This window comes from Eschrichtius robustus, chromosome 3, assembly GCF_028021215.1.
Source record: "Eschrichtius robustus isolate mEscRob2 chromosome 3, mEscRob2.pri, whole genome shotgun sequence".
In the NCBI taxonomy this organism is placed as follows: domain Eukaryota; kingdom Metazoa; phylum Chordata; class Mammalia; order Artiodactyla; family Eschrichtiidae; genus Eschrichtius; species Eschrichtius robustus.
The window spans coordinates 9,839,462-9,865,068 of NC_090826.1; the positions used below are offsets into that span (position 1 = coordinate 9,839,462).

The window sequence follows — 25,607 nt, forward strand, 5'->3', positions numbered from 1 at the left end:
AAAGCAAATACCACAGTATCTGGCATCCTATCAAAAATTACCAGGTGTGCAAAGGGGCAGGAAAGCACAGTATATAATGAGGAGAATAATCATTCAGAAGTAACCCAGAGCTAACGCAGATGTTTGGATTTTCAGAGAAGGACATTAAAACTCATTGTAACTGTATTCTGTTCTACATGTTCAAAAAGTTTAGTAGAGACATGGAAGATATAAAAATCTCAAATCAAACTAGAGATTAAAATGAAATGGAAAAAACACTGGATTTGATCTGTAGCAGATGACACTGCAGAAAAAATGATTAGTGAACTTAAAGACATAACGAGAGAAACTGTCCAAATTGAAATACCCAGAGAAAAATAATCCAAGGGGGAAAAAAACCCCACAAAGAGAGCAGCATCAGTGACCTATGGGAAAACTTCAAGCAACCTAATATATGGATAATTGGAGTCCCCAGAGGAGAGAGAGAGGAGGAGACAGAAAAAAAAAAAATTGGAAGGAATTTTGTAATTATTATGTTTGTTAGAGGGTTTTGTTCTTGTTGTTAGGTAAATGTCTGCTTTTTTTTTTTTTTTAATCATGAATAACTTTTAAAAGTCATGAATTAGGGACTTCCCTGGTGGTCCAGTGGTTAAGAATCCACCTTCCAACGAAGGGGACGTGGGTTTGATCCCTGGTCGGGGAACTAAGATCCCACATTCCAAGGGGCAGCTAAGCCCATGCACCCCAGCTATTGAGCCGGCGTGCTCTAGAGCCTGCCTGCCACAACTAGAGAGAAGCCCGTGCGCCGCAGTGAAGGATCCTGCATGCTGCAGTGAAGATCCCATGTGCTGCAATGAAGACCCGATGCAGCCAAATAAATAAATAAATAAATAAACATTTAAAAAAAATAAAAATCATGAATTAAATTCAATTTTATTTAAAAAAAAAAAAAAAAAGAGATTTTGACCATAAATTTTCCAAACTTAGTGAAAACTATAAACTCACAGAAGCAGCTCAAATGCAAACCCACGTTCACACCCTCCCCTGCGCCTCCCCCCTGCCCTGCCACACACACGACATGAAGGAAACTGTACCAAGGTACATCCTGATCATTTATTCAAAACCAGTGATAAAGCATCCAGATTAAAAAAGCCACGTTCCTCACAAGGAACAAAGGTGAGAATGACAGCCAGTTTCTTATTGGGAGCAATGCAAGTGAGAATATGGTAAGCAACGTCTTTAAAGTGTTGAAAGGAAAAAAAACCTGCCAACCTAGAAGTCAGTGCCCAGCAAATATATCTTTCAAAAACAAGGGTGAATTAAAGGTGTGTTTAGACATTCAAAAACTAAAAGGACTCATTTCCAGCAGATCCACACTACAAAAAAATGTTATAAAGGATTATCATGCCAAAACCCCTTTTCAGAAGAATTTTTTCTTTCATCATATATCACAAATAGCAGAGAGTTCAGGCTAATGACATCCCATTTGTTTGAGGATAAAAAGTTAGTATCTTGCACCTCTATTTCTTTGTGTTTCTTTTTTGATCTTACAGAGAAGATCCGAGGAATCATTTGCTGTTCATTAATTTCATTGACTTTTTACCGTAATTAAAAAGATTTTTTTTCCTGTAGTACCTCTTGATTTAATGTGTGCTGTAAATTGTAGAAAATAAATAGATTCGAGAATTTACTATGATTACAGTGCTATGAGGAAGAATTTTTAAAAACAGAAAATATAGTCCTGCCCTTAGGGAGTGTCTAAATCTAATTGGGAGACTAAAACAATAAGATTTAATGGAATACAGTAGAATAATGGAATACTTAGAAATTCGCAGTTAGTACACTTGTATCAAATGTGTTTGGGGAAAGAACAAAGAAGAGGTCAGAATAAGGTGAGACTTTATCGTCATTTCCTCTATTGGGTGTGACCGGTGATTCATTCACTCGGTGGATTCTTTCTGAGTATCATCTGTGTGCTGGGCATGGCACTGGGCTCTGGAGATACCACCGTGACTCAGAAGATGAAGTTTCTGCTCTCTGAGCTAACAGACTAGGGAAGAAGTCAGCCAGCGAGTGAGCGAGCAAGCAAATAAATAATTCCAGCCTGGTATAACTGCTGTGAGAGAATAAAGAGGGGTGCTGCTGCTTTAGGTAAAGTGGCCTAGGAGGGTCTTCCTGAGGAAGTGGGAGCTGAGCTGAACTTGGAAGAAGAGAATGAGAAAACCAGAGAAAAGGTATACTAGGGGGAAAATGTTCGGGAAAATTCTGAGGGAGGAGAGACTTGCCCATCTTTGAGAAACAGCAGGGAGGCTTGTGTGCAAGGCACGGTGGCGAGCCTGGAGGAGAGTGGTGTGTAGTGAGACTGGATCAGGTGGGCCCTTGGGGGCTGTGCTGAGGAGTGCCGTCCTGTCCTCGGAGAAAGGGAAGCCACTGCAGGGTGTCCAGGAAGGAGGGACATGATTTGTGTTTTTGAAAGATCATTTTGGCTGCTGTATAGAGAGCATATGGTAGGAAGCAAGAGCGGAAGTAGGAAGAAGCGCTCTAGGTCCCTCGCCCTTTTCTCTGCACCTTGAAAGCCAACAGAAGGACCATCTGCAGCGATTGTACAGAATGGTTCTCTGGGAACCCATGTGATACAATGGAAAGGTCAAGGGCTTGATGCTCGAAATACCTGCATTTGAATCCCAACTCTCCTACTTACTATTACACCTTGTGAATGTGGGCAAGTAATTTAACTTCTCTAAGCTTCTCTAAGCTTCTGTTTTCTTGTTTGTAAAATGGGGAGGAATAACACTTAACCTTTAAGGTTGTAGTGAGGGATGTGTTAGGTGATGTGTAGGAAGTACGTCTAGGGGTACCCGACACGTGTTCTCTCCTCTTTCCTCTTCCTAGTGTGGGCCTTTAGGGTAAAACAAAGTAAAGATGCTTGCTTCCTGCCGTGAGCCTCCGGATGTCCGTAAACCTACCTGAGTGTGGAGAGTGTGTTCTCGGTAATGGTGCTGATGGGGGGGGGGGGGATGAATAGAGCAGTCCCTGGTGCCACTGCTTTCATCACTCCGTTCCTAGAAGGGAGTTGACTTTAGGATGGGCCGCTGTGCCCGTTTGGTAGCCATCTGCTACTGATTCTCTAGTTTGAGTTCTTCAGGGAATTTGGAGCAAGAGAAACATCGATAGCCTAGTAGTTGAGAGCGTTTGCTTTGGGGACAGAGAGAAGTGGAGTCAAGTCCTCGTTCTGTCATTGACTAGGTGTACAACCTTAGGCAGGGGGCTCTCTTCTCAGCTTCTTTGTCTATGACGTGAGGACGGTGATGGTCCCCAGGAGGTTGTGGTGAGGATGCAGCAGAGCCCTGAGTTTGATAACTTGGACAGGCTGACCGTCATGGGACTTGATGAGATAATGCTTGTGAGGGGACCAGCTCGGTGCGTGGCACGCAGTACTCAGCAAATAAAGTATAGCTCCTAACTACTGCTATTATTGTTGCTGGTGTTAGTGAGAATATATTTTTCCAAAAGTACTTTCTGAATGACCTGCATATTGTGAGACCTAGTTAAAGGTAAAAATGAAAACTGAGCAATTTGTCTGTTTTTGTTGCTACTTTTTCATGTCCTAGGTGGACAATCAGCTCATTGGCACCACGCAGCCCTTCATGCTCTTTGTGACTCCTCTGAGCAATGAGAATGAGGTCATTGAGACAGGCCCTGCTGTGCAAGTGAACACGGTGAAGTTCCCCAGTAAGAGCGCGCTGACCAACATCTACAAGGTAGGCTGGTGGGCTTGATTTGTCCTCTCGCAGCCAAGGCTCAGAGCAGCAGTGCAGGCTGTGGATGGAAATAGTCCAGTGGGGGTGAGGCACTAAGCGACTCGATACATTGTGTAGCGGAATTGATGGGACCTCCTCTTAAAACTTCAGAGTCTCAGTTGTGGTGTTGATGATTCAGCGGGCAATAGTACTGAATCCACAGGGGCCAGAGCCTGTGTTCGTCAGCGTGAAGTCTCTGCAGGAAAGTATAGCATCTTCTAGATTGGTCGTGACCAGGCATGATCTCGATATATTATTAAAATAATAATCCAAAAATTGGCACACAACATTGTAAATCAACTGTACTTCAATAAAATAAATTAAAAAAGTAATAATCCAAGACTACTGGAAAAGGGATAGGAGGGGCCTGACCTTGGGACAGACGTCCTCCGCTGTAAGCTGCCACACTGTTTACTAAAAGCAGATCATTCAGAAGTGATAAACTTTGTTTCCTGGAGAAGTCTTCATGTACAAGCTAGCGTTACAACACGAAGTTCTGGAAAAGTGGGAGCTTAGAGGTCGCTTCTCATATTTCTGGTCCTTTGTCACCAGCGCCAGTGGGGTCACGCCTGCCTGTGGCCCTCAAATTCACAAGCCCTTAGACTAGCTGCTGTCCATGTGAGCTCAGTACCATATACCACAGGGCATCTGAAAGTGCAATCCTGACTAACCAGACACAGATGCCCTGGGAACCAAGCAATAGGATGGTGAATCGTCTCCTTCTGGAATTTTTGATCTTCTGGAATTTTTGATTCGTTATAACAACAGTGTAGAGAGAGATGAGCCGGAAGAAATTTGGCAGTATGATTATGGAATCACGTCCGTAAAGAGACCACGCCGTATCACAGGGGCCTTCTTAGGGCGCGGATGGAAGTTCCTCTGGCATTCGCACCGTAACTCAGAATTTCTTTATCTCTAGCATCTGATGGTCACGGCTCAGAGGTTCACGGTACAAGTTGAGGAGAAACTGCTCCTCAAGCTGCTGAGTTTCTTTGGCTACGATCAGGCAGAATCAGGTAATGGCGAATGTTCTAGGTGTGGATCTGGGAACTGGCCCAAGGGTGGCATTTTTTAGTCTGCTTGTGAAACTAGGCGGCCTCTGAATGCCTGGCAGGCTCCCTGTCCACTTCGTAGTCTGAGCTGGGAAGCTAAGGTTTGTGGTTCAGCTCTCTTTCTACGTCTTGCTTGTTGACAGGTGTTGAGGTGTTATCTGTGTACGGAAGAAGCAGCTCCAAGGGCCCCTGGTGTCCCAGCACACCCTGGGGCAAGCGTTCGGCAAGCAGTGTGTTGCGCCTCTCTGTTTCATGGTTTGCGACTCACCTGCGTTAGGATGGCGGAAGTGATGTCAGTCGTTCCGCAAAGCACTTTGTTTCCCAACCTTTGTTTAGTAAGCAGATTCAGGGCCAAGAGTCAGAAATCCCTTCGGCAGCTCCTTTGGTTTAGCTGAGGAAGAAAATCGGCTAGCCTCAACTCCTTCACTGTTTTTCACATCCATACCCTTATGCCGTAGCGTAACTGCAAAGGTTTCTAGTTACTTTACCCTTCTTTGGAGAGGGGAGTAAGATAAGCTATTGAAGGACCTGAATTTTCCAGCAGTGCCACGGAAATTGTGTAGCTGTCTCCTTACTTTAGATGCCTCATCATGGCCTTTGCTAGACTGTACACACAGCTCAGAAAGAAGTCAGCAATGCTTAGTCTTCTGAAGACGAAACTAAATACTGAGCCCAAAGAAATGGTAAGATAGAGACTTTTAATGTTTAATCTGCCCACGTTGGCTAAAGGGGGAGAAAAACCCCCCTGGGGACACGTGTACACGTGAACATACATGCACACAATGCAAGAAAAATATTTTTGCTCTTTTTATCCCAGACTTAGGCTTCTTTAAGTGTATTTGGGATCAGGAGCAAGATCCTGTCTGTTCCGTTTAGTGCCGCGTTCTCCACTTTGGGTCAGAACGCCAGTGTTTATTTGTGTTCAGAGAGCCCCTTGAGCCTGCCTGCCAGGTATCTGTTCTCTTTTGGTACCTTCCTGGGAAGTTTTACTTTAGACTTGATTGGACACGCTTTTCTTGTAAGTTGCTCTAAATAAATTTCTCCCCAAGCATTGTCTAGTGGATTTAGACTCTTTTGTAAAATCCTTGCCTGCCTTCCTTTCATTGAGGACTCTCCTCTGCCTTCTATAACTACTCCTGTTCCCTGAATACAGACAAGCCTGTCTCTGCTGCGGTTATCTTTTTTTTTTTTTTTTTTAACCTATTCCCTTCTTTCTATGACTAGAACTATATAAAAGCTTACAGTATAAATTTCTTTGATATGTAGTTATGTACAGTCTCTGGCTTTATTTCTAAAAGCACATGAATCCAAGTGCCAATAAGCTGCCCACTTGGGTGTGGGGACAGCATCAAGTTGAAGAGCACATTGCTGTGTTTTAGCCAATGTTCATCCCTTTTACTTCATGAGATAACAAGTGAGAAATCTGCCTCCACTCTGCTATTTAAATGATGTCCGCTGTTTGGGAGAGAGAGCCACTTGTCGTGACGTTGGTTCTTTATAGCCTGCAGCCTGTTTCTTTTTAAGGCATTATGTTTCGCTCAGATTCATCATTTAATTGGTCACGTTGTTCATGATGATTCAGTTCAACTACACTCCAAGTACTTATTTAGATACCATTTTCTGAAATAAATTCAGATAACCTGGGTCATTTGTAATAATAATGATAACGACATGGTTTCTAGAAAACGCATTGCCAGCAAGCACACCCATGACCTTTGGCTTTCCCACCTGGACTATTTTTTTCCAGAGGTGATATCTGCCGGATGGTAGTAGCGTCGCAAATCAAAAGCTTAAGCTATTGCACTTTCTGGATCAGCAACGTGAACCAGATCTACTTTTACAAAGAAATGGCATCAGGATACTGTACATATTACTGAGCCCTAAAAAATTAAATTTAGACAAATAGACGTTTACATTTTTCTGTGAGTTTCTTTGCAATGTGAACGAAAGTATTTGAATCATGAGACTTCAGAGGAAACTTATTTTTCAAGAAACCAATTCTACCTTTGTACCAGAGGTGGAAAAATACGATGAAAACCTCCACGAAAAGACAGCTGAGCAAGGTGGGACGCCGGTTCGATACTACTTTGAAAACCTCAAAATCAGCATCCCCCAGATCAAGCTGAGCGTGTTCACCTCCAGCAAGCTACCACTGGATCTCAAGGTGAGCTGCCAGCTGGGTTAAGTTTAGAAATGACTTTTCCTTGGGAAAGAGCGAGTGTGTTTACCACTTGCTTTTCTGTCCGGCATCATCGTTTGTAGCAGGTATTTTTACAGGTTTTTTCTCTTTTGAGAAGGTTTATCGACTCACACGTGTATGTACAGGTATACAGTTGACCGCTGAACAGCGTGAGGGTTAGGAGCACCCACCCCTCCTCGCAACTGAAAATCTGCATATAACATACAGTCAGCCTTCCGTTAACGTGCGGTTCTGCATCCGAGTAAACTACTGAAAACATCCGCATGTCAGTGGACCATGCAGTTCAAACTGAGTGTGGTGTTCAAGGGTCAACTGTATATTTCTTTTCTTTTCTTTTCTTTTTTTAATGTTTAAGTATGACTTTGCTAAAGATTAAAGAGTAACAAAAGAGAGTAAACACAGAATTACATAAAACCCCATCTGCCCTCTGCTTAGCTCTTGGCTTAATCTCAGTGAGGTAAAAGCCTCCTTTCCTAGGGCCTCTGCCAGACTCAAGAGAAAAGCTGTAGCCAAGACAACATCTTCTTTTTGTGCCCGAGTCCTGCCTGCCCTCCTCCTTGCCTCCTCTCTAAGTATTCACCTCTTTTTGAATGGTTGACGGTGGAAATGTCTACTGCCTTCAAGGATGACGCGGTCGCTAACCCACCAAGGTGTGGTCTCCCCTACCACCGTATCAGGATGGGACACTCCTGCAGAGCATCTGGATGTGCACTTGACAGATACAGTCTGAATACCATCTTTATTTTCTGCAGGAAAATCTATTAAAATTAAGGGATGCTTCTAGAATTCAAATCCAAGCCTATCTGACTCTAAAGTTTATATACGTTTTACCCCTATGATGTGCTGTCCCTTAGAACATAAGGAGGCGGAGAATTTTAGAGCTCTGTGAGTCCTTAGTGATTCCCTTGCTTGATGAACAAGGATATTGGAGTTCACAGTGTTTTGTCACCGAAGCCTGTGTAGATAGGAGCAGGAGTAGAACCCAGGTGACTGTTGGAAGGTCCTTCCTTAGGCAGAGTCTACATCCGCCTCCCTGGAGCCTGCGCCCCTTACTTCTGGTTCTTTCCTCTGTTGCACTTGAAGATGGGTATCAAGGCATCTACCTCCCCACTAACCACCAGTCGAAGACTTTCCCACTGCCCCATGCTGCCTCCTTTAAGATGCTGCAAGGTGGTCTCTCTTTCTGAACAGGAGTAGCTAGAGACATGGACAAATAAGTAATAAACCTGGAGTCATAAATGTACATGCCTGCGGGGACTGTGCCAGCAGTGAAGTCGGCGAAGCAGCCCCGGGGGCACCGTGGCCCTCAGAGTGTGCACTCTTCATCTGAAGGGGGCAGTGCAGCTCAGCTCCAGCCAGCTGTTATGGGGGAATGTGAACCCAGGGTTGCCAGATCTTCGGGTTTTTTTAAAGTGAAGCCGGAAATCTGGAGTTTTATGTGGAACCTCCTGGTTTTTAAATGTTGGCAACCGATTTGAATTTTTTTGTTTTTGTTTTTAAACCTTGTGGGCCTAACAAAACACATGTGTGGGCCTCATGTGGCCCACGATTTGCCAGCTCACAGCTTCTAAAATAGACTTACAGGTAACAAGACAGTAGTCTGGTCCACATCAAGTCATATTTGGGTAAGGCCAGGGCAAGGGTGACTGCTTCATTAAGGCAGCAAACGGGATGAGTAGTTGGGAGTGCTGGTCGGGACCGGGGAGCTCCTGCAACCATCCTGAGAACAGTGCCTTCTCGGTGAACTGTCCTGTCTGCTTCATTTGCTTTAACTTCCTGTTTCCCAGGAGACTAAAGATACTTACAGTTAGCATGGGAGTGGGGGGGGGGGGCGGGAAACCATGGGAAAACCACTATCTTGCTAATATCCACAAGTATCCACTTGACTTATGTGACCCTTTGGAATGGGTTTGTTTGATAAAGTATATATTCCCCTAGAACACTTGGCACTCACCCAACAAACCAATGTCAAGCATTTCCTGAGAGTTAAGGACTTCTTGTTTTCTAAATCGTCTTACTAAGAAACACAGACACCTAATTGTTCCTTCCAGATTGCTCCTGGTAGAAGATTTCCCCCCAGACTAACAAATGCAGTATGATTTTCTACAGTTGAAGTAGCTTCAGACCCCCAGTTCCATGGTACTGATGCTTGCACGTTCGCCCTGCGTGCAGTACACTGGGAATCGTTTAGGTCGAGTGTTTCATGTGGCGCTATATCGAAGGAACATTTTCAAGGCGTTTCTCAAATGATTGCTGAACAGATTCAGTGGAGCAGCCACGTTATGAGGTGTGGGTGTTGGGAATTGGGACGTCAGAGTTAAATTCTCAGCTTACAGAAGTCACCATTTTATTGTGTCTTGCATTCTCCTCGAGGAGTCTGGGACTCATAAAATAATGTCATTTATTCAAATAGTTTTCTAACAGAGTAATATCCCTTTATTAGTAGCTCTTAGGAAGAGCAGCCTGCTCTTTGAGATGAATATGGAACGGCTAAAAGTCTGTGCTTAGGAAATGGAGTCCTGTCCCAGCGCAGGAATCATGAGAGTCTGACTAAAAGGTAACCATGTCTTTGGTATTGAAGGCATAATTATCTTGATTCTCTTGACTCCAGGCCAGAAGCGAGGCTGTCAGAAGTCTCAGAGGGAAGTCTCTTCAGGTTTACACCGAGGGTACATTATTGCCAGATAGAGTGTCTGTTCAGAAGGACTCAAAGAGCAGTTTCACATCTGCTATCTCAATTGGATTTCTTACTCTGCGATGGAAGAAGAGGGAGATAATGGTTCCATCTCACAAATGCAGAGACGAAAGCACGGCATTCCCCGCCACCCCCACCCCCACCCCCCCATTCGCCATTAGTTTCCCAAGTTCGCATGTTAGAGAGTAGCAGAATAATACTGAAAGTGCCAGGTAGTTTATGTGTTCTTTCGGTTTTCTTAAAGATCAAAAGAGTCCAGGAGCCTTTAAAAGGTTTCACAAGGTGGCCTACAGCAGCCCTTTTCCCATTTAGAGCATTGGGGTATTACAAAAGAAGGGCTTTAATTGAGCAATCTAGTTTGGAAGAAAACCCACATTTTAATGGTTGGAGAGCAAGAGGGTGGGGGTGAGGGGGAATTTCAAACAAAGACACTATTTAAAAAGCCTAAAACTGTCTTCTCAAAGGCTTGAAATAATTTGTTGGGAAACTTCAGACCCTTTACTTTTTCCTCCCCTCCCTAAATAAAAACCAGATTTGTTAAAAGGAAAAAAGATCCAGTATTGTTAATTGTATTTCAGAAAGTGCCAGAGAGGGAAATATCCCTGTAGTTTTAAACACTGTCCCAAGAGGGAAATGGGCAAATACCCTGCTTCACATAAACGGTCTCCTATGTACCATAAATAAACCTTTAAAGAATGAATTCCAGACAGTTTTGTTTAGTGCAGGATAAACTAAGAAAGGAAAGGACATGGCCCAGGGACTAGCTTGCGATCTGAGACCTTATGGCACATGGACAGGTATTTCTTCTTTCAACTCTATAAAGTTTCTGGAAGACTTCAGCGGTTTTTGTCTGGCGGAAGTAGGAATGGACAGTTTCCTATTTTTATTAGGAACTTATGAGCACAGATTGCTTTCTCCAGAATCCATTTTATAACAGGAAACTGCCTGCTACTTGAGTAAATAAGCATCAACTTTGTATACTACTGTATTTGATTAGTCATTCAGTTACCACAAGAAAAAGCCCTGTTTGGCTCGGAAAGAGGGAAACTCTCATCTCCTCTACTTTGACTCACCAGAACAACCTGAAGGTGGCAGAGTAATTCGTACCAGTGTGCCATATCTCAGCTTTTTCAAGTGTGGGAGGCCCCGAAGCAGTACCGGGTAAAGATCATTTCTACTGAAAGGCCAGAATACTTCCTTGGTTCAGACAGAGCACGTTAGCCACTCAGAAAGGGGATAGCGTCTCTCATGAGGGTTTTGACAACTTAGTAGAGGTTTCAAAGTCTTTGTGTTACGTGTGGTTCTTCTTCTTTAGTGTTTGGTTGCAATGAGAAGGTTGGGGTACAAAGCTTTTTGCCGTATGCCTTTGTTTTGATCTCATTTCCTCTTTTCTGAGAAGAAAGTAATGCTCAGAGTTGTATTGGCAAAACAAACTGCTGAACTGATGTCAGTACCTGGCTTTCCTAGCATATCTATTGATTGTGGGTCTGAGCAAAGCAGTTGAGGCTACGGGGCCTCAGCTTCTGTGTCAGCGAAATGGGGAAAATAGTGCCTGCTCACTTCACCATCACTCACCACGTGCATGGGTGAGACATGCAAGCAGACATGAATAGCAGAACATTTTTCAGGAGAAATAAAATAATCCCCTTTTCCGGTCTTCATGCTTTCTGCCTGTTAGGTAGTTGTGGTTGTGAAAATGAGCACATTCAAGTCTACGATCTACTAATGACTAGCTACAGGAGTTTAGGCCACCCACTTAACATTTCTTTGGTTTTATTTATTTAAAGAAATGAGAGTGTTAGGCTGAATTAACTTGAGGATGCTCTTAATCTCTGAAATGTTTTGTCCTGAAATTTAGTAGGAGGTTGCGAGTGACTTCCCAAGGCACCAAATGCAGTGGCCTTTTTTCTGTCCTCACCTTCGTCGGATCCTCTGCCATATTTGATATTGCTGACCTCCCTGTGCGTGGCGTTGCCCTTTCTGGTTCTCCTGTTACTCTTCTGTTTGTTTCTTCTCTTCTCCGAACCCATATGTTTATTAAAATGGGCCATTTTTTTCCTCTGTGAACTAAACTGTCTGGTCATATCACTTGTCCATTTTAAAAATCATTTTATTGGTCTTTTATCTCCTCTTATTTTAGAAGCTCTTTATAGAAGTTTTGTCTTTGATATAAGTTGCAAGTATTTTTTTTTTTTTTTTTTTTGGTTTTTCATTTGTCTTTTTTACTTTGCTTTTGGTGTGCATATGTTTTTTAAAATCATACAGAAGCTTTTTATTTTATGTTGTCAAACTTATCAACCTTTTGCCTTTTTGAACCTGAATTTTGAGTCACAAAAAAGTTTTCCCACTCTGGTTTTAGACAATTTCATCTAGGTTTTCTTCAATTATATAACTTCATTTCAATTAAACATGCTCTTGTTCCAGAAGAGTTTAAAGCAGACTCTGAAAATACATGCTAAAGGATTAAAAAATAAGTGAGAAAATAAAATAGAAAGTCCAGTAAATTGCACATTTGTATTAAATTATTTTAATATAAAGGCATTTCAATTCAGTGGGGATTATATAGATGTTTTAATAAATGCTGTTGGACTAATTAGATAGCCATATGGAAAAATATAAAATTAAATTTATTATTCACACTCTACATGAGAATAAATTCCGAGTAGATCAGAGATTTACTGACATTATTAGCATGGAAAAGTATTTTTACATGTAAAAAAAGAGTATTTGGCATGCTCTCTAAAATCCATAAAATGTCCATCATGTTAAATAAAAATATAATTGGAAAATAGGCCATATCCCAAAATTATTAATTGGAAAATAGACCATATCCAAAAATTGTTAACTGGCTTATAGCAGACCCAAACCAGCTGAGAAATACAAGAAAAGCTAGATTGAAAAAAAGCCCAAAAGTCTGTTTGAAGGTATTGGAAAGTTACCAAGACAGCCAGTACTTGAGGGTCCACGATTTATGAGAGGAAGGAAACTCGATAAGGTGAGCCCAGCATTTACTCTGGTTTTATTTTTGAGACAACTCTAATTTGTACATGGTGTAGGGAGAAAGGTAAATAAGTCAAGCAGAAAGCAGCTGCCCAAAGTCAGAGAATCCGAGGAAAGCTCTGGGCAGTCTCACAGGGCTGGCCAAGCAAAAGTGAGCCTCCATTGCTACTGAGAGAGCTGGTAATTGAGAGGCTCATATCTTTTTTTTTTGTTTTTTTTAAATTGAAGTATAGTTGATTTACAATGTTGTGTTAGTTTCACACGTACAGCAAAGTGATTGAGTTATACATATATTCTTTTCCATTTTAGGTTATTACAGGATATTGAATATAATTCCCTGTGCTATACAGTAGAACCTGGTTGTTTATCTGTTTTGTATCTGCTAATCCCAAACTCCTACTTTATCCTCCCCTGGCCCCCCTTTCCCCTTCGGTAACCACAAGTTTGTTTTCTATGTCTTTGAGTGTGTTTCTGTTTTGTAAATAAGTTCATTTGTATCATATTTTAGATTCCACGTATAAGTGATATTATTTGATATTTGTCTTTTTCTGACTTATTTCACTTAGTATGATAATCTCTGGGTCCATCCGTGTTGCTGCAAATGGCATTGTTTCTTTCTTTTTTTTAATAGCTGAGTAGTATTCCATTGTGTGTGTGTGTGTGTGTGTGTGTGTGTGTGTGTGTATACACACCACATCGTCTTTATCCATTCATCTGTCGATGGACATTTAGGTTGCTTCCATGTCTTGGCTATTGTAAATAGTGCCGCTATGAACATTGAGGTGCATGTATCCTTTCAAAATAGTCTTCTCTGGATATATGCCCGGGAGTGGGATTGCTGGATCATATGGCAACTCTATTTTTAGTTATTTAAGGAACCTCCGTACTGTTCTCCATAGGGGCTGCGTGTATTTACATTCCCACCAGCAGTGTAGGAGGGTTCCCTTTGTTCCACACCCTCTGTAGCGTTTTTATTATTTGTAGACTTTTTAATGGTTGCCATTCTGCCTGGTGTGAGGTGGTACCTCACTGAAGTTTCGATTTGCATTTCTCTGATAATTAAGGATGTTGAGCATCTTTCCATGTGCATTTTGGCCATCTGTATGTCTTCTTTCTTTGGAGAAATGTCTATTTAGGCCTTCTGCCCTTTTTCTGATTGGGTTGTTTGTTTTTTTGTTATTGAGTTGTATGAGCTGTTTGTATATTTTGGAAATTAAGCCCTTGTTGGTCTCATTGTTTGCAAATATTTTCTCCCAGTCCGTAGGTTGTCTTTTCATTTTGTTGATGGTTTCCTTTGCTGTGTAAAAGCTTATAAGTTTGATTAGGTCCCATTTGTTTATTTTTGCTTTGATTTCTTTTGCCTTGGGAGAGTGACTTAAGAAAACATTGCTACGATTTACGGCAGAAAATGTTTTGCCTATGTTCTCTTCTAGGAGTTTTATGGTGTCATGTCTTATATTTAAGTCTTTAAGCCATTTTGAGTTTATTTTCATGCATGGTGTGAGGGGATGTTCTCACTTCATTGATTTGCATGCAGCCGTCCAGCTTTCCCAACACTACTTGCCAAAGAGACTGTCTTTTTTTCCACTGTATATTCTTGCCTCCTTTGTCAAAGATTAATTGACCGTAGGTGTGGAGGGGCTCATATCTTACAGAGAAGGGACAGGCAGAACAGAAACCCCAGTAGTCTGAGCTGTTTTGTTCCTTGAAGCAGATGCCAATTTCTAAGTAGTCTGAGAGAAGCCAAGCAAAAAGTAGCAGCCAAGAGGCTAACTAAATAGATCTTTTAGCAGTTTTATGGTGCTGGGGAGATTACAAGGGGAGGAATGGAATTGGTTTTCAGTTGAGACTGCTGAAGGACCATACCAAACCTTATAAAGATGGAAAACAGACCAAGATTATCTTTACAAAGACTGAAAGCCGGCCTTGAAAACACTGATTGGATTAATAAGCCTCTTTAACTGCCTGCCAGAAACTAAAGACTCATTTAAAATCTATAAGTTTTTATACAAAGTGTAGCATTCAATCACAGATTACCAGGCCTATCAAGAGAAAAAACAGACACTAGAAACAGATAAACCGGATGTTGACATTATCAGACACAGAATTTAAAATAAGTGTAAATGTGTTCAAGAAGTTTACCAGAAAACTATAATTTATATTTTGAACATAATCAGATAATAAAGGAATGTTACAGACTAGAATTTTTTCGCAAACATAGAAGAAAGAAATTTGGACAAAATGTTATCAAATCAAATACAGCAATGTATAAGAAGGAAAATACAGTTGACCCTTGAACAACATGGGGTTTGAACTGCATGGGTCCACTTATATACTGATTTTTTTTTTTTTTTTTTTTTTTTTTTCAGTAAATACAGCACTACATGATCATGGTTGGTCGAATCTGTGGATGTGGAACTGTGGATATGGAGGGCTGACTGTAAAGTTACATGAGAATTTTTGACTGTATAGGGGATTGGCACTCCTAACCCTCATGTTGTTCAAGGGCCAACTGTATATCATAACCAAATCAGGTTTATTCCAGGGTTGTAAGTTTACTTTACATTTCCAAATAAATCATGTCATTGACCACATCAGCAGAATGAAAGAATTTAAAAATATGATTATCTCAATAGTTGCACAGAAGTCTTTTGACAAAATTCAGCATCCATTTATGATAAGAACTCAGGAAACAAAAAAATAGAAAGGAACTGCCTTAATCTGATAAAGTGTCTCCATAAAAAAGCTACCCCAAATGTCATACACAGTGATGATCTATTGAAAGCAGGGAAGGATGGCCATTATCACCACTTCTGTTCACTGTTAGGCTGGAGATCCTAGCCAGTGCAATAAACAAATAAAAGGTATAAAGACTGGATAGGAAAATGAAAACTTTATTATTTGCAGAGAACATGATTACCTAGGAAATCTAAAAGGATATACAGCTAAGTTATTAGAATAAGTAAGTAAATTTAACAAGGTCACTGAAGGCATTGTACAAAAATCAGTTGTATTTCTGTATGTCAGAGAAAAGGAAAATTTGAAGGATGTCTTTACAACACCATTAAGAAAACATCAAATACAGTATCATCTATTGCTGTGTAACGAATCATGCCAAAACTTAGTAGTTTAAAACAACCATTTTATTTGTTCACAAATCTGTGGGTCAGCAATTTAGACTGGACTTAGCTGGGTGCTGTTTCAGCTGGACTTACTTGTGGTTATTGATGTGGCTGCAGTCACCTGCCAGTCAGCTGAGACCAAAGGGTATTTAAGATGACCTTACACCCGTGTCAGGCGCTTGTTGTTGGCTGTCAGTAGACCCCCTTCCACGTGGTCTCTCATCTTCAAGGAAGCTAGTCTCAGCCTCTTCACATGGTGGAAACATCAAAAAGGGCGGAGCAGAAGCTCCAAGATCTCTTGAGGCCAAAGCTCAGAGATCGCACATGTTACTCCTGCTGCACTTTATTGTTTGAAGCAAGTTATAAGGTCAGGGCAGATTCAGGTGAAGGGGAAATAGACTCTGCTAACGATAGGAGATGCAAAGAACTTGTGGCCGTTTTTACTGTACCACAGATACGTAGGAGTAAATCCAACAAAGTGTGTACAAGACCTCTGCACAGAAAGCAGTTAAATATTACTGAGAGAAATTTTAAAAGGCCTAAACAGGTAGAGGGGTGCGCCATGTTAATACGTTGGAAGATTCAATATTATAAAGTTGTCATTTCTCCTCAAATTGATCTATAGATTCACTAGAGTCTTGATGAAAATTCTAGCAGTTTTTTTGGTGGCAGATTGACAGGCTGATTCTAAAATTTATTTGGAGATGGAAAGTGCAAAGAGTAAATAACCAGGGTAGTCCTGAAGAAAAAGAACGAAGTTGGCGAGCTTACACTAACAGACTTCAAAATTATTATAAAACTATAGTAATTAAGACAGTGTGGTATTGGCAGAAGGCAGGGCAAAATGAAACCCAAAGGAGAATCCAAAAACAGACACATGTAAGTACATTCACTTGACTTATGACAAAGTTACACTGAACTACAATAAGGGAAAGGATGGCCTTTCAATAAATATTATTCAGTCGGTTAGATACCCATGTGGAAAAAATGCTTCTTGATCTCTGCTTTAGAAGATATGTAATAATCACGTTCAGGTAGATTGTAGATGTAAATGTGAAGAGTAGAACAATAAAAATTCTATAAGTAAACATATGGGAATATCTTTATGACCCTAGTGTAGATAATTTCTTAACTATGACATAGAAAGTTCTTTCCATAAAGGGAAAGATTAAGTTGGATTTCATTAGAACTAAGAATGTCTGCTATCAAAAAACACCAACGAGTGATAAGACAAGTCGCATAACGGGAGAAGACATTTGCAATATATTCATGAAACAGAAGACTTGTATACAGAATGTATAAGAAAAACTCCTACAAAACTTATAAGGAAAAAACAGACAATCCACTATGAAAATGAGCAAAAGACTCAAGTAGGCACTTAACAAAAGAAGTATATCCATGAGGCTGATGTGTGTATTATCAGGTGCTTAATCTCATCCTTCAACGAGAAGATGGAAATTAAAACCACACTGAGTTACCATTACACACCCATCAGAATATTTGTTTTTTAAAAAGCTATCTTTGGGACTTCCGTAGTGGCGCAGCGGTTAAGAATCCGCCTGCCAGTGCAGGGGACACAGGTTCGATCCCTGGTCCGGGAAGATCCCAGATGCCGCAGAGCAACTAAGCCCGTGCACCACAACTACTGAGCCTGCGCTCTAGAGCCCACGAGCCGCAGCTACTGAGCCCGCGCGCCACAACTACTGAAGCCCGCGCGCCTAGAGCCCGTGCTCCCCAACAAGAGAAGCCACCGCAATGAGAAGCCTGCGCACCGCAACGAAGAGTAGCCCCCACTCGCCGCAACTAGAGAAAACCCGCGCGCATCAACGAAGACCCAACACAGCCAAAAATAAATAAATAAATTAATTAATTAATTTTTAAAAAGCTGTCTTTACCAAGTGTTGGCGAGGATGTAGCATAACAGGAAATTTCATAGACTGCTGAAGGGAGAGTAAGCCAGTTCAGCTGCTTTGGAAAACTGCTTGGCAGCATAGGCTATGAGGTTGAACATGTACGTTCTTTATGACCCAGCAGTTCCACTTCCCGGTAGATATTCAAGAAAAATGCATACAAATGTGCCCCAAAAGACATGTCCAAGAATGTTCATAGCAGCATTATACATAATAGCAAAAAAATGGAAACAGCACAACTGTTCATCAACAGCAGTGGTTAGATAGTTTTATTCATATGTTGGAATACTATGTAGCACTGACAGCTGTGTTTAAACTGCAGCTGTGTGCAACAACTGAGTGACTCTCACAGACCTAGTGTTGATGTCGGAAGCCACATACAACCAAGTCCATACTGATGATTGCATTTAGATAAAATTCAAAGCAGGAAAAACTCAGCTGTGGTGCTAGAAGTCAAGATACTGGTTACCACGGGCTTCCCTGGTGGCGCAGTGGTTAAGGATCCGCCTGCCAATGCAGGGGACCCGGGTTTGAGCCCTGGTCCGGGAAGATCCTGCATGCCGCGGAGCTACTGAGCCTGTGCTCTAGAGCCCGCGAGCCACAACTACTGAGCCCACGTGCCACAACTACCGAAGCCTGCACGCCTAGAGCCTGTGCCCCGCAACGAGAGAAGCCACTGTGATGAGAAGCCCATGCAACGCAACGAAGAGTAGCCCCCACTCACCGCAACTAGAGAAAGCCTGCACGCAGCGACGAAGACCCAATGCAGCCAAAAAAAAAAAAAAAAAAAAAAACGATATAAATAAATTTATTTTTTAAAAAAAGGATACTGGTTACCTTAGGGGAAGAGGGGGTCTTGATGGGAGGTCCACAAAGAGGGGGTGGTGGTGTGGTGCTTCCAAGTTGGGGATAGTAACCGACTCTCTGGTCTGCGTGGTGGTTACATGGTTGTGTTTACTTTGAGAAAAATCACTGAACCGTACATTTGATTAGTACACCTTTCCGTATGTGTGGTATGCTTCAGTCAAAAAGTAGAACATGACAAACATACAGATCCAAAACAGACCAGAAAGAATTATGCTGTGAAGCTAATAGTGTTTATTTCTATGTGATATATGTTACTTTGAGTGATATATCTATACATTTTTATACATATTCCTAATATTTTACTTTTATAATTACAGGGGAAAATCCTTATTTATGAATATCATAACCTTGACTCTCATTGGAAAGTTGGCATGACTTGTAGCTTTCATGGAATTCAGAATTACAGTACCCTGGAAGACCATCATATGGCTAAAGCATATTGTTGCCTTTCTCCCCTAACTAGGCCCTAAAAAGCACCTTGGGATTTCCATTGATTCGGTTTGAAGATGCCGTGATTAACCTGGATCCATTCACTCGGGTACATCCCTATGAGACCAAGGAATTCATCATCAATGATATCCTCAAACATTTCCAGGAGGTGAGCTTTGGAGCAGTGCTTAGTGGCTGGAGCATTAGCAGAATGACTGTTGTAGTTGTTTGGGAATTCTGGTTGCTGAGATGTCACTATTGATAACCCAGATGAACATTTCAACTCTGATTGTTGTGTGATGGGTCAGATCACAGCCCATGAAGTCCACGCACATCATGAAAATCTTGAAGCAGTGCATCTGACTTATGAACGGATAATCTTGTCTCTCAGAACTGGTCTCAGGGGCTTCCACTAGATCAGTCACAATCTTAAGGGTTTAATTGAGGCTCTCATGACAACACAAAAGACTGAATGTGAACCCTGTTTGCCAGGCATGGGCCTACTTTCAGTGACTGCATCAGTGTTCTTAGAGCCTATGAAATCCTGCCCTAGAGCTGAACTTAAAAAGTTTTTATCAAGTTGGATATTTTCCATTTTGTATTTATTATCCAGACTGCAAAGACCAAAATCTAAAGCCAAGACGTACTCTTCGATGACTAGATGGGTCAAGGTCATATCAAATTTATTAGGTGTCAGAGTTAAAGTGTATCCTATGCGTGTTCCCTTCTCTCCTTCCTCCCTCCTATCTCCCCCCTTTCTTTCTTTGCTTCCTTCCTTGAGCCTCCCTCACCGGTGATATTTCCACTGAACTGTGAGGAGAGTGAGATAGCGGATACCACTGGACCACGGAGTCAGGCACCGGGGGGCACATAGGAAGTGGCGGGTTGCTGGGTAGGTCTGAACATGCCCACTCTATGCACCACCCGCTCGGCAGACTCTGAGGGGGCTCCAGGTCTGGTCCCTCCCTCACTTTCCTTTTAAAACTCTCCCCGCTGCTGGCTAATTCCCTATTTGTAGAGCGATGGAAAGGAGAGTGTGCTGTATATACTAATAAGTATTTGTGAAGAGTCTTACCTGTTTCATAGCTTTTTTTTCTTCTGAATGGCTTCGAAGAGTGTAAGTGCTGAGAGTATTGGGAGAGGTTTAGGGCAGAGCTCACGCAGGGCAGGAGCTCACAGCTGATGAGAATTAAAGGGTGATTGTCGGTGTTGGTGGGAATGGAGGACGAGAGAGATTTCTAACCTTTTTGCTTGGGATGCTCGATCTGCAAATATAAACAGCTGCTGGTTTTCTTCTTCTTTCCCTGCTCCGTTTGACAGGAACTCCTCAGCCAGGCAGCTCGAATCCTGGGATCGGTGGACTTCCTTGGCAATCCCATGGGGCTTTTGAATGATGTTTCTGAAGGGGTGACTGGACTGATAAAGTATGGAAATGTTGGGGGCCTTATCAGAAATGTTACACACGGAGTATCAAACTCTGCTGCCAAGGTAAGGAAATAGAGGTGAAATTCCATTGTAATTAGCCTCAGGCGTCCTCTACATTACTGTAACTTCTTTTAGAGTTAATAGGTTGTGAGAAGTTACATACATGCCCTTGGCTTCATCACCCACGTGCCCTGCCTTTCCCGCACCTCCAGTAACCCGGCCCCAGTCCATCAAGTGCTCCTCTGCACTCTCTCCCCTTCCTCCTCTCCGTTCCCGCTGCCTTCATCCAGGCTCTGGTTGTCTCTTCCCTCACCCACTGCCATAGCCTCCTGCCCCCTCACTCCACCGCAGCTCTCACAATGCCTCCAGAATGAACTCGCTTTATAAAACATAGAACTTGATTGTGCCATTCTCCTGCCTAAAATCCACCCCGTTATTACCCACAGCTCACAGGATAAAGTCCAAACTGTGGTACGGCCTTCTAGAGCGAAGCAACCCTTTTAAGTCATCTGAGTCCGGCAGCGGAAAGACAGCAGTGTAATTCTGCTGTGTCTTGCTGTCTATAGCTGGCGTGTTTGTTCATTGGCCTCCTGTTTGGTGGACATCTTGTTATTCCATAGTTTAATTTTTGGCAGGAGCCGATTTTATGTGTGAAGCTGGAAAAAGGTGAACGTAGTTGAAGGGGGGTTGCTATTTGATAACATGCAAAAGGTGTCTAAAGACTCTGCTTTCCTCCCCTTCCTGTCAGCTTGACAGAGTTTCCTTCTAGAGATTGACCTTTTCACGAATGAACCAGCATTGGGAGAGCGCCTGTGCTCCCGGCTTGTTTACCATAGAGCATTGTTGTAGCAAAGTCATGGGTGCACTTGTGCCGTGGCCACTAGGATGGTGGCTTCACCGTAGAGAGCCTTTCAGGTGCCACGTAGGAAGTTATCTTGATGAGCAGGTAAGGAGGTAGAGTTGAACAGCAACATTTCTGTGTTACGTAGCATTCTTGGTAATAATGTGTGAAAGTTGGGAATTTTTTCCTGTTTTCCAAACTCTTTTCTAGAGCTGATGGTTCTTTAGTCAGATCAGGTTTTTCAATACAGGCAGATCTCGTTTTCTTGTGCTGCACAGATAGTGCGTTTTTTACAAATGGAAGGTCTGTGGCGACCCCACGTGCCCAGCACGTCTGTCGGCGCCATTTTTCCAGCAGCGTCTGCTCACCTCATATCTCTGTGTCCCATTTTGGTCATTCTTGAAATATTTCAAACTTCTTCATTGTGATGATATTTGTTATGGTGATCTGTGATCGGTGATCTTTGATGTTATATTGCAAAAAGATTATGATTCGCCGAAGACGCAGATGGTGGTTAGCATTTTTTAGTAATAAGGTATTTTTAAATTAAGATGTATGCATTCTTTTTTTAGACATAATGCTGTCGTGCACTTAACGACAGTGTAGTGTAAACTTAACGTTGTCTTCACTGGGAAACCAAAAAATTTGTGTGACTCACCTTATTGCAATATTCGCTTGATTGTGGTGATCTGGAACGGAACCCACAATCTCTCCAAGGTATGTCTTTGCTGGACTTACGTTAAACCAGAACAGAATGTACTGTTTGGCTTGTGGTTCAAAATAGACAACACCCTTAACTTTCAGAGAAAGGGTGAAAGGTAGAGAGGCAAGAGACTTTCTAAATCATGGTTTGGAAATGGACTCTGGGTCATAGTCTGAATGAGTGTGCACATTTCTGCCTTGAATCATTGCCTATGCTGCCCTTGGACCTTCACCCCTGACAGCAACATAAAAGTGGCACAGATTCCTCAATGTTCTTTTGCTACTAAACTTGATATAATCAGATGCAGTTAAAATATTTACTTGTATACACCTGTAATTTATATAATATTGTACATCAGCTATACTTCAATAAAAAAAATTTAGTTGTAAATGCTCAGTTTAAAGATTTTACTTAATTTTTTAAAACTCTAATTAACATAGGACAGTCTCTTTGGTTTTATAGTTCCTTTCTTTATTTTTGTACCCCTGGGCTTTGTTTTCATTTGAAAAAAAAAAAAAAAAAAAAAAAAAGGCGCTTATGGTTTATTGAAAGGTCTTCCTCGGCCTGGAATATGCCCTGACTTTATAGCTTACTGTGAGAATAAAATGAGGTATGACCTTATGAAAACTTTGTAAAACATGAACTGAACAAGAGAAATGGGTTTTCACTCTGACTCTTGGGTTTACATCAATGTAAAATGTACAGACTTTAGCCACCAGGAAACCATTAATGCCCTTGAAATGAAAGTCAGTATATTATAGTCTACAGAAGAGGAGGACCTCAGGCTCGGAGAGTGGGAGATTCACACTCCGTGTGGGCCAGTTTGGCTGTTAGGACCCTCCAGCTACCCTTGTGGATGAGAATGAAGACATCGGGAACTTAACTTGCCTGTGAGCTCTACACAGATGAGACCTTGTGTGGGTTTCTCCTGAGTTTCTCTGCAACATCCCGGTGAAAAGGTTGGTGCTTTCTTTATTCTCTCTCATTCGGGGACATCTCATTCATCATCTTCTTCTGTTTCCCCTGGAAAACTGTTTTTGAAGCTTGAGGGTCAGTATGAGAATATAACTTAAGCAGAAAGAAAGGGCAGCATACGCCTTTACCTCCACCCTCACTCCCAAATCCATATGAAGGCCTGGGTGGCAGTGATCTTGTGTCTTGCTGGATATCATGCTTTATCTTGTTGTTGGATTTGCATAAGGGTACTGTTTTCCAGGACCCAAGGCCTCTTGAGTGGGAACCCTGCTCCCCATGTGGTCGGCGTCCTTCTTCATGCTTTTTCTTGCCTTGAGTGAGCAAATCAGTATTGGCGTCACAGACTGCTACTCAGAGGAATTGCTATGTAATTTATTTTGATACCAGGAACCCTGGGTGTGTTATAACAATTAGTCCATATATCTATCATGAGAAAGCAAAGAGACTTAAAATTACCACTTCATTTTGGAAGTGGTAGCTTCAAAAGCCAGGTCTATCAGCTAAATGCCCATTCAGGTCATCTGTGATTCTGCATGTATGTAGTTTGGCTAAAGATCTCCATTTTCTTGTACTTTTGTGGGTTGAAATCAGACCTTTAATGTTGCTTTGGGGGAATGTTTTGTTTGCTTTTCTGTGTACACAAGAAGAGTTTAAGGAAGTGCAAATGACCACAGTAATCAACTGTTGGCCTGTGGGAAGTATTCCTTTAAAGAGTGCCTGAGTTTCAGTGGTTAAAGAACGGGGTCAGACAAGACAGAACTGCACCTTGCCGAGCCCCAGCCAGCCAGCCCCACTTGGCTGCAAAGACCAAAGGGCTGTAACCTTGTTTTTTTTTTTTTTAAAAATAAATTTATTTATCTAGCTAGCTATTTATTTATTTATTTAATCTTATTTATTTTTGGCTGCACTGGGTCTTCACTGCTGCATGCGGGCTTTCTCTTGTTGTGGCGAATGGGGGCTACTCTTTGTTGTGGTGCGCGGGCTTCTCATTGCGATGGCCTCTCTTGTTGTGTAGCACGGGCTCTAGGCACGTGGGCTTCAGTAGTTGTGGCGCGTGGGCTCAGTAGTTGTGGCTCATGAGCTGTAGAGCGCGGGCTCAGTAGTTTTGGTGCACGGGCTTAGTTGCTCTGCGGCATGTCGGATCTTCCTGGACCAGGGATCAAACTTGTGTCCCCTGCATTGGCAGGCGGATTCCCAACCACTGCGCCACCAGGGAAGTCCTGTAACCTTGGTTTAATAGGCTTTGAATGTAGTGGAGAAGCCCCATAAACCTCGTGAAATTAATTATAAATATTGTATATATGTGTATTTCCCTGAAGCAAGGATCTGAAGTTTTTATTGGATTGTCAGAGAGGTTCATGCCTCCCAAGAGATAATAAATCATTATTGTAGACATAGGGTTGAGCATTGAGGGCACTTGGTAGTCAGAATACCTGGGTTCTGATCCCATTCCTACCCTTAAATAATCTTTTTCTCTGTTGATCTTGAGGGATTTTTTTTTTTTTTTTTTTTTTTTTTAATCTATGAGAAGGTGATGGTAATTTCCCCTGTCCCACTGACCTGAGGAGCAAAAGATTTGAAGATGTTAAGACCCAGTGAGGAGGGGGCTTCCCTGGTGGCGCAGTGGTTGAGAATCTGCCTGCCAATGCAGGGGACACGGGTTTGAGCCCTGGTCTGGGAAGATCCCACATGCCGCGAAGCAACTAGGCCCGTGAGCCACAACTACTGAGCCTGCGCATCTGGAGCCTGTGCTCCGCAACAAGAGAGGCCACGATAGTGAGAGGCCCGCGCACCGCGATGAAGAGTGGCCCCTACTTGCCGCAACTAGAGGAAGCCCTCGCACAGAAACGAAGACCCAACACAGCCAAAAATAAATAAATAAATAAATAAATAAATAAAAAGACCCAGTGAGGAGTTAAAAGGGAATTCATTCGGTCACATAAGAAGGTAATAGACCTGTGGGTCTTAGTTGTGTGTGGGTAGATGTGAATTATTCACAGCAGATGTTTAATTTCAGATCTACCATGTCCACTTCTGGAATTTCTCATTACATTTTAAACTGTTATTTAATTTATTTCATATTAGCATCAAGGAACCAGAACTAGGAGGTAATCTATGCCCTTTATCCCCTTTGTTTCTCTTAGCCTTTTCTTCTGTTCCCCCAAACCCCAGAAATCAGCTTATGGATTCCAGATCTAAGGGATATGATTTAGGGATTAGCCACCAAGCTGTGAGCATCTATCCCTTGACTCCCTTGCCTGGATCTTGGTAAAATGACTCTAACCCTTTGAGTAGACCCTCAAAGATCTGATCATATTCCTAAGGCCATGACAGGATGATTGCCTCTGGAATCCTTTCTAGGAATACGATTTATTTAAGAAAAGCACAGCATTTCAAATTCCAAAGCCATGTCAGAGGAGCAGTTTCCCTCTGCTGCACGAATTGAAAAGAGCATGCTTTTCCCTACTTGGGTGTCATTTGAATATCTACAAGACCCTCTAACCTCTTTGAAAGCCAGAGAATTGGGGAGATATTCATTGAACAAATTTCCTCTCTTAGATAGACTCTCATTTCCCTTCTGTCTATGATTATTTTGTGATTATTTTCAT

At 42.0% G+C, this 25,607-nt stretch overlaps 1 protein-coding gene across 7 annotated transcripts in view; it reads left to right on the forward strand.

Annotated features, from left to right (window-relative positions):
• Positions 1-25,607, forward strand: part of VPS13D (vacuolar protein sorting 13 homolog D) — a 248,003-nt gene that overhangs the window by 139,059 nt on the left and 83,337 nt on the right. For 6 of the 7 annotated variants that reach the window (XM_068538909.1, XM_068538911.1, XM_068538910.1 and 3 more), the window contains 5 exons: positions 3,591-3,740; positions 4,699-4,795; positions 6,847-6,995; positions 19,089-19,223; positions 20,375-20,542. In XM_068538909.1, the coding sequence (XP_068395010.1) occupies positions 3,591-3,740; positions 4,699-4,795; positions 6,847-6,995; positions 19,089-19,223; positions 20,375-20,542 (699 nt within the window). The remainder of the gene's footprint in view (positions 1-3,590; positions 3,741-4,698; positions 4,796-6,846; positions 6,996-19,088; positions 19,224-20,374; positions 20,543-25,607) is intronic. The other variant, XM_068538914.1, reaches the window with a different exon arrangement.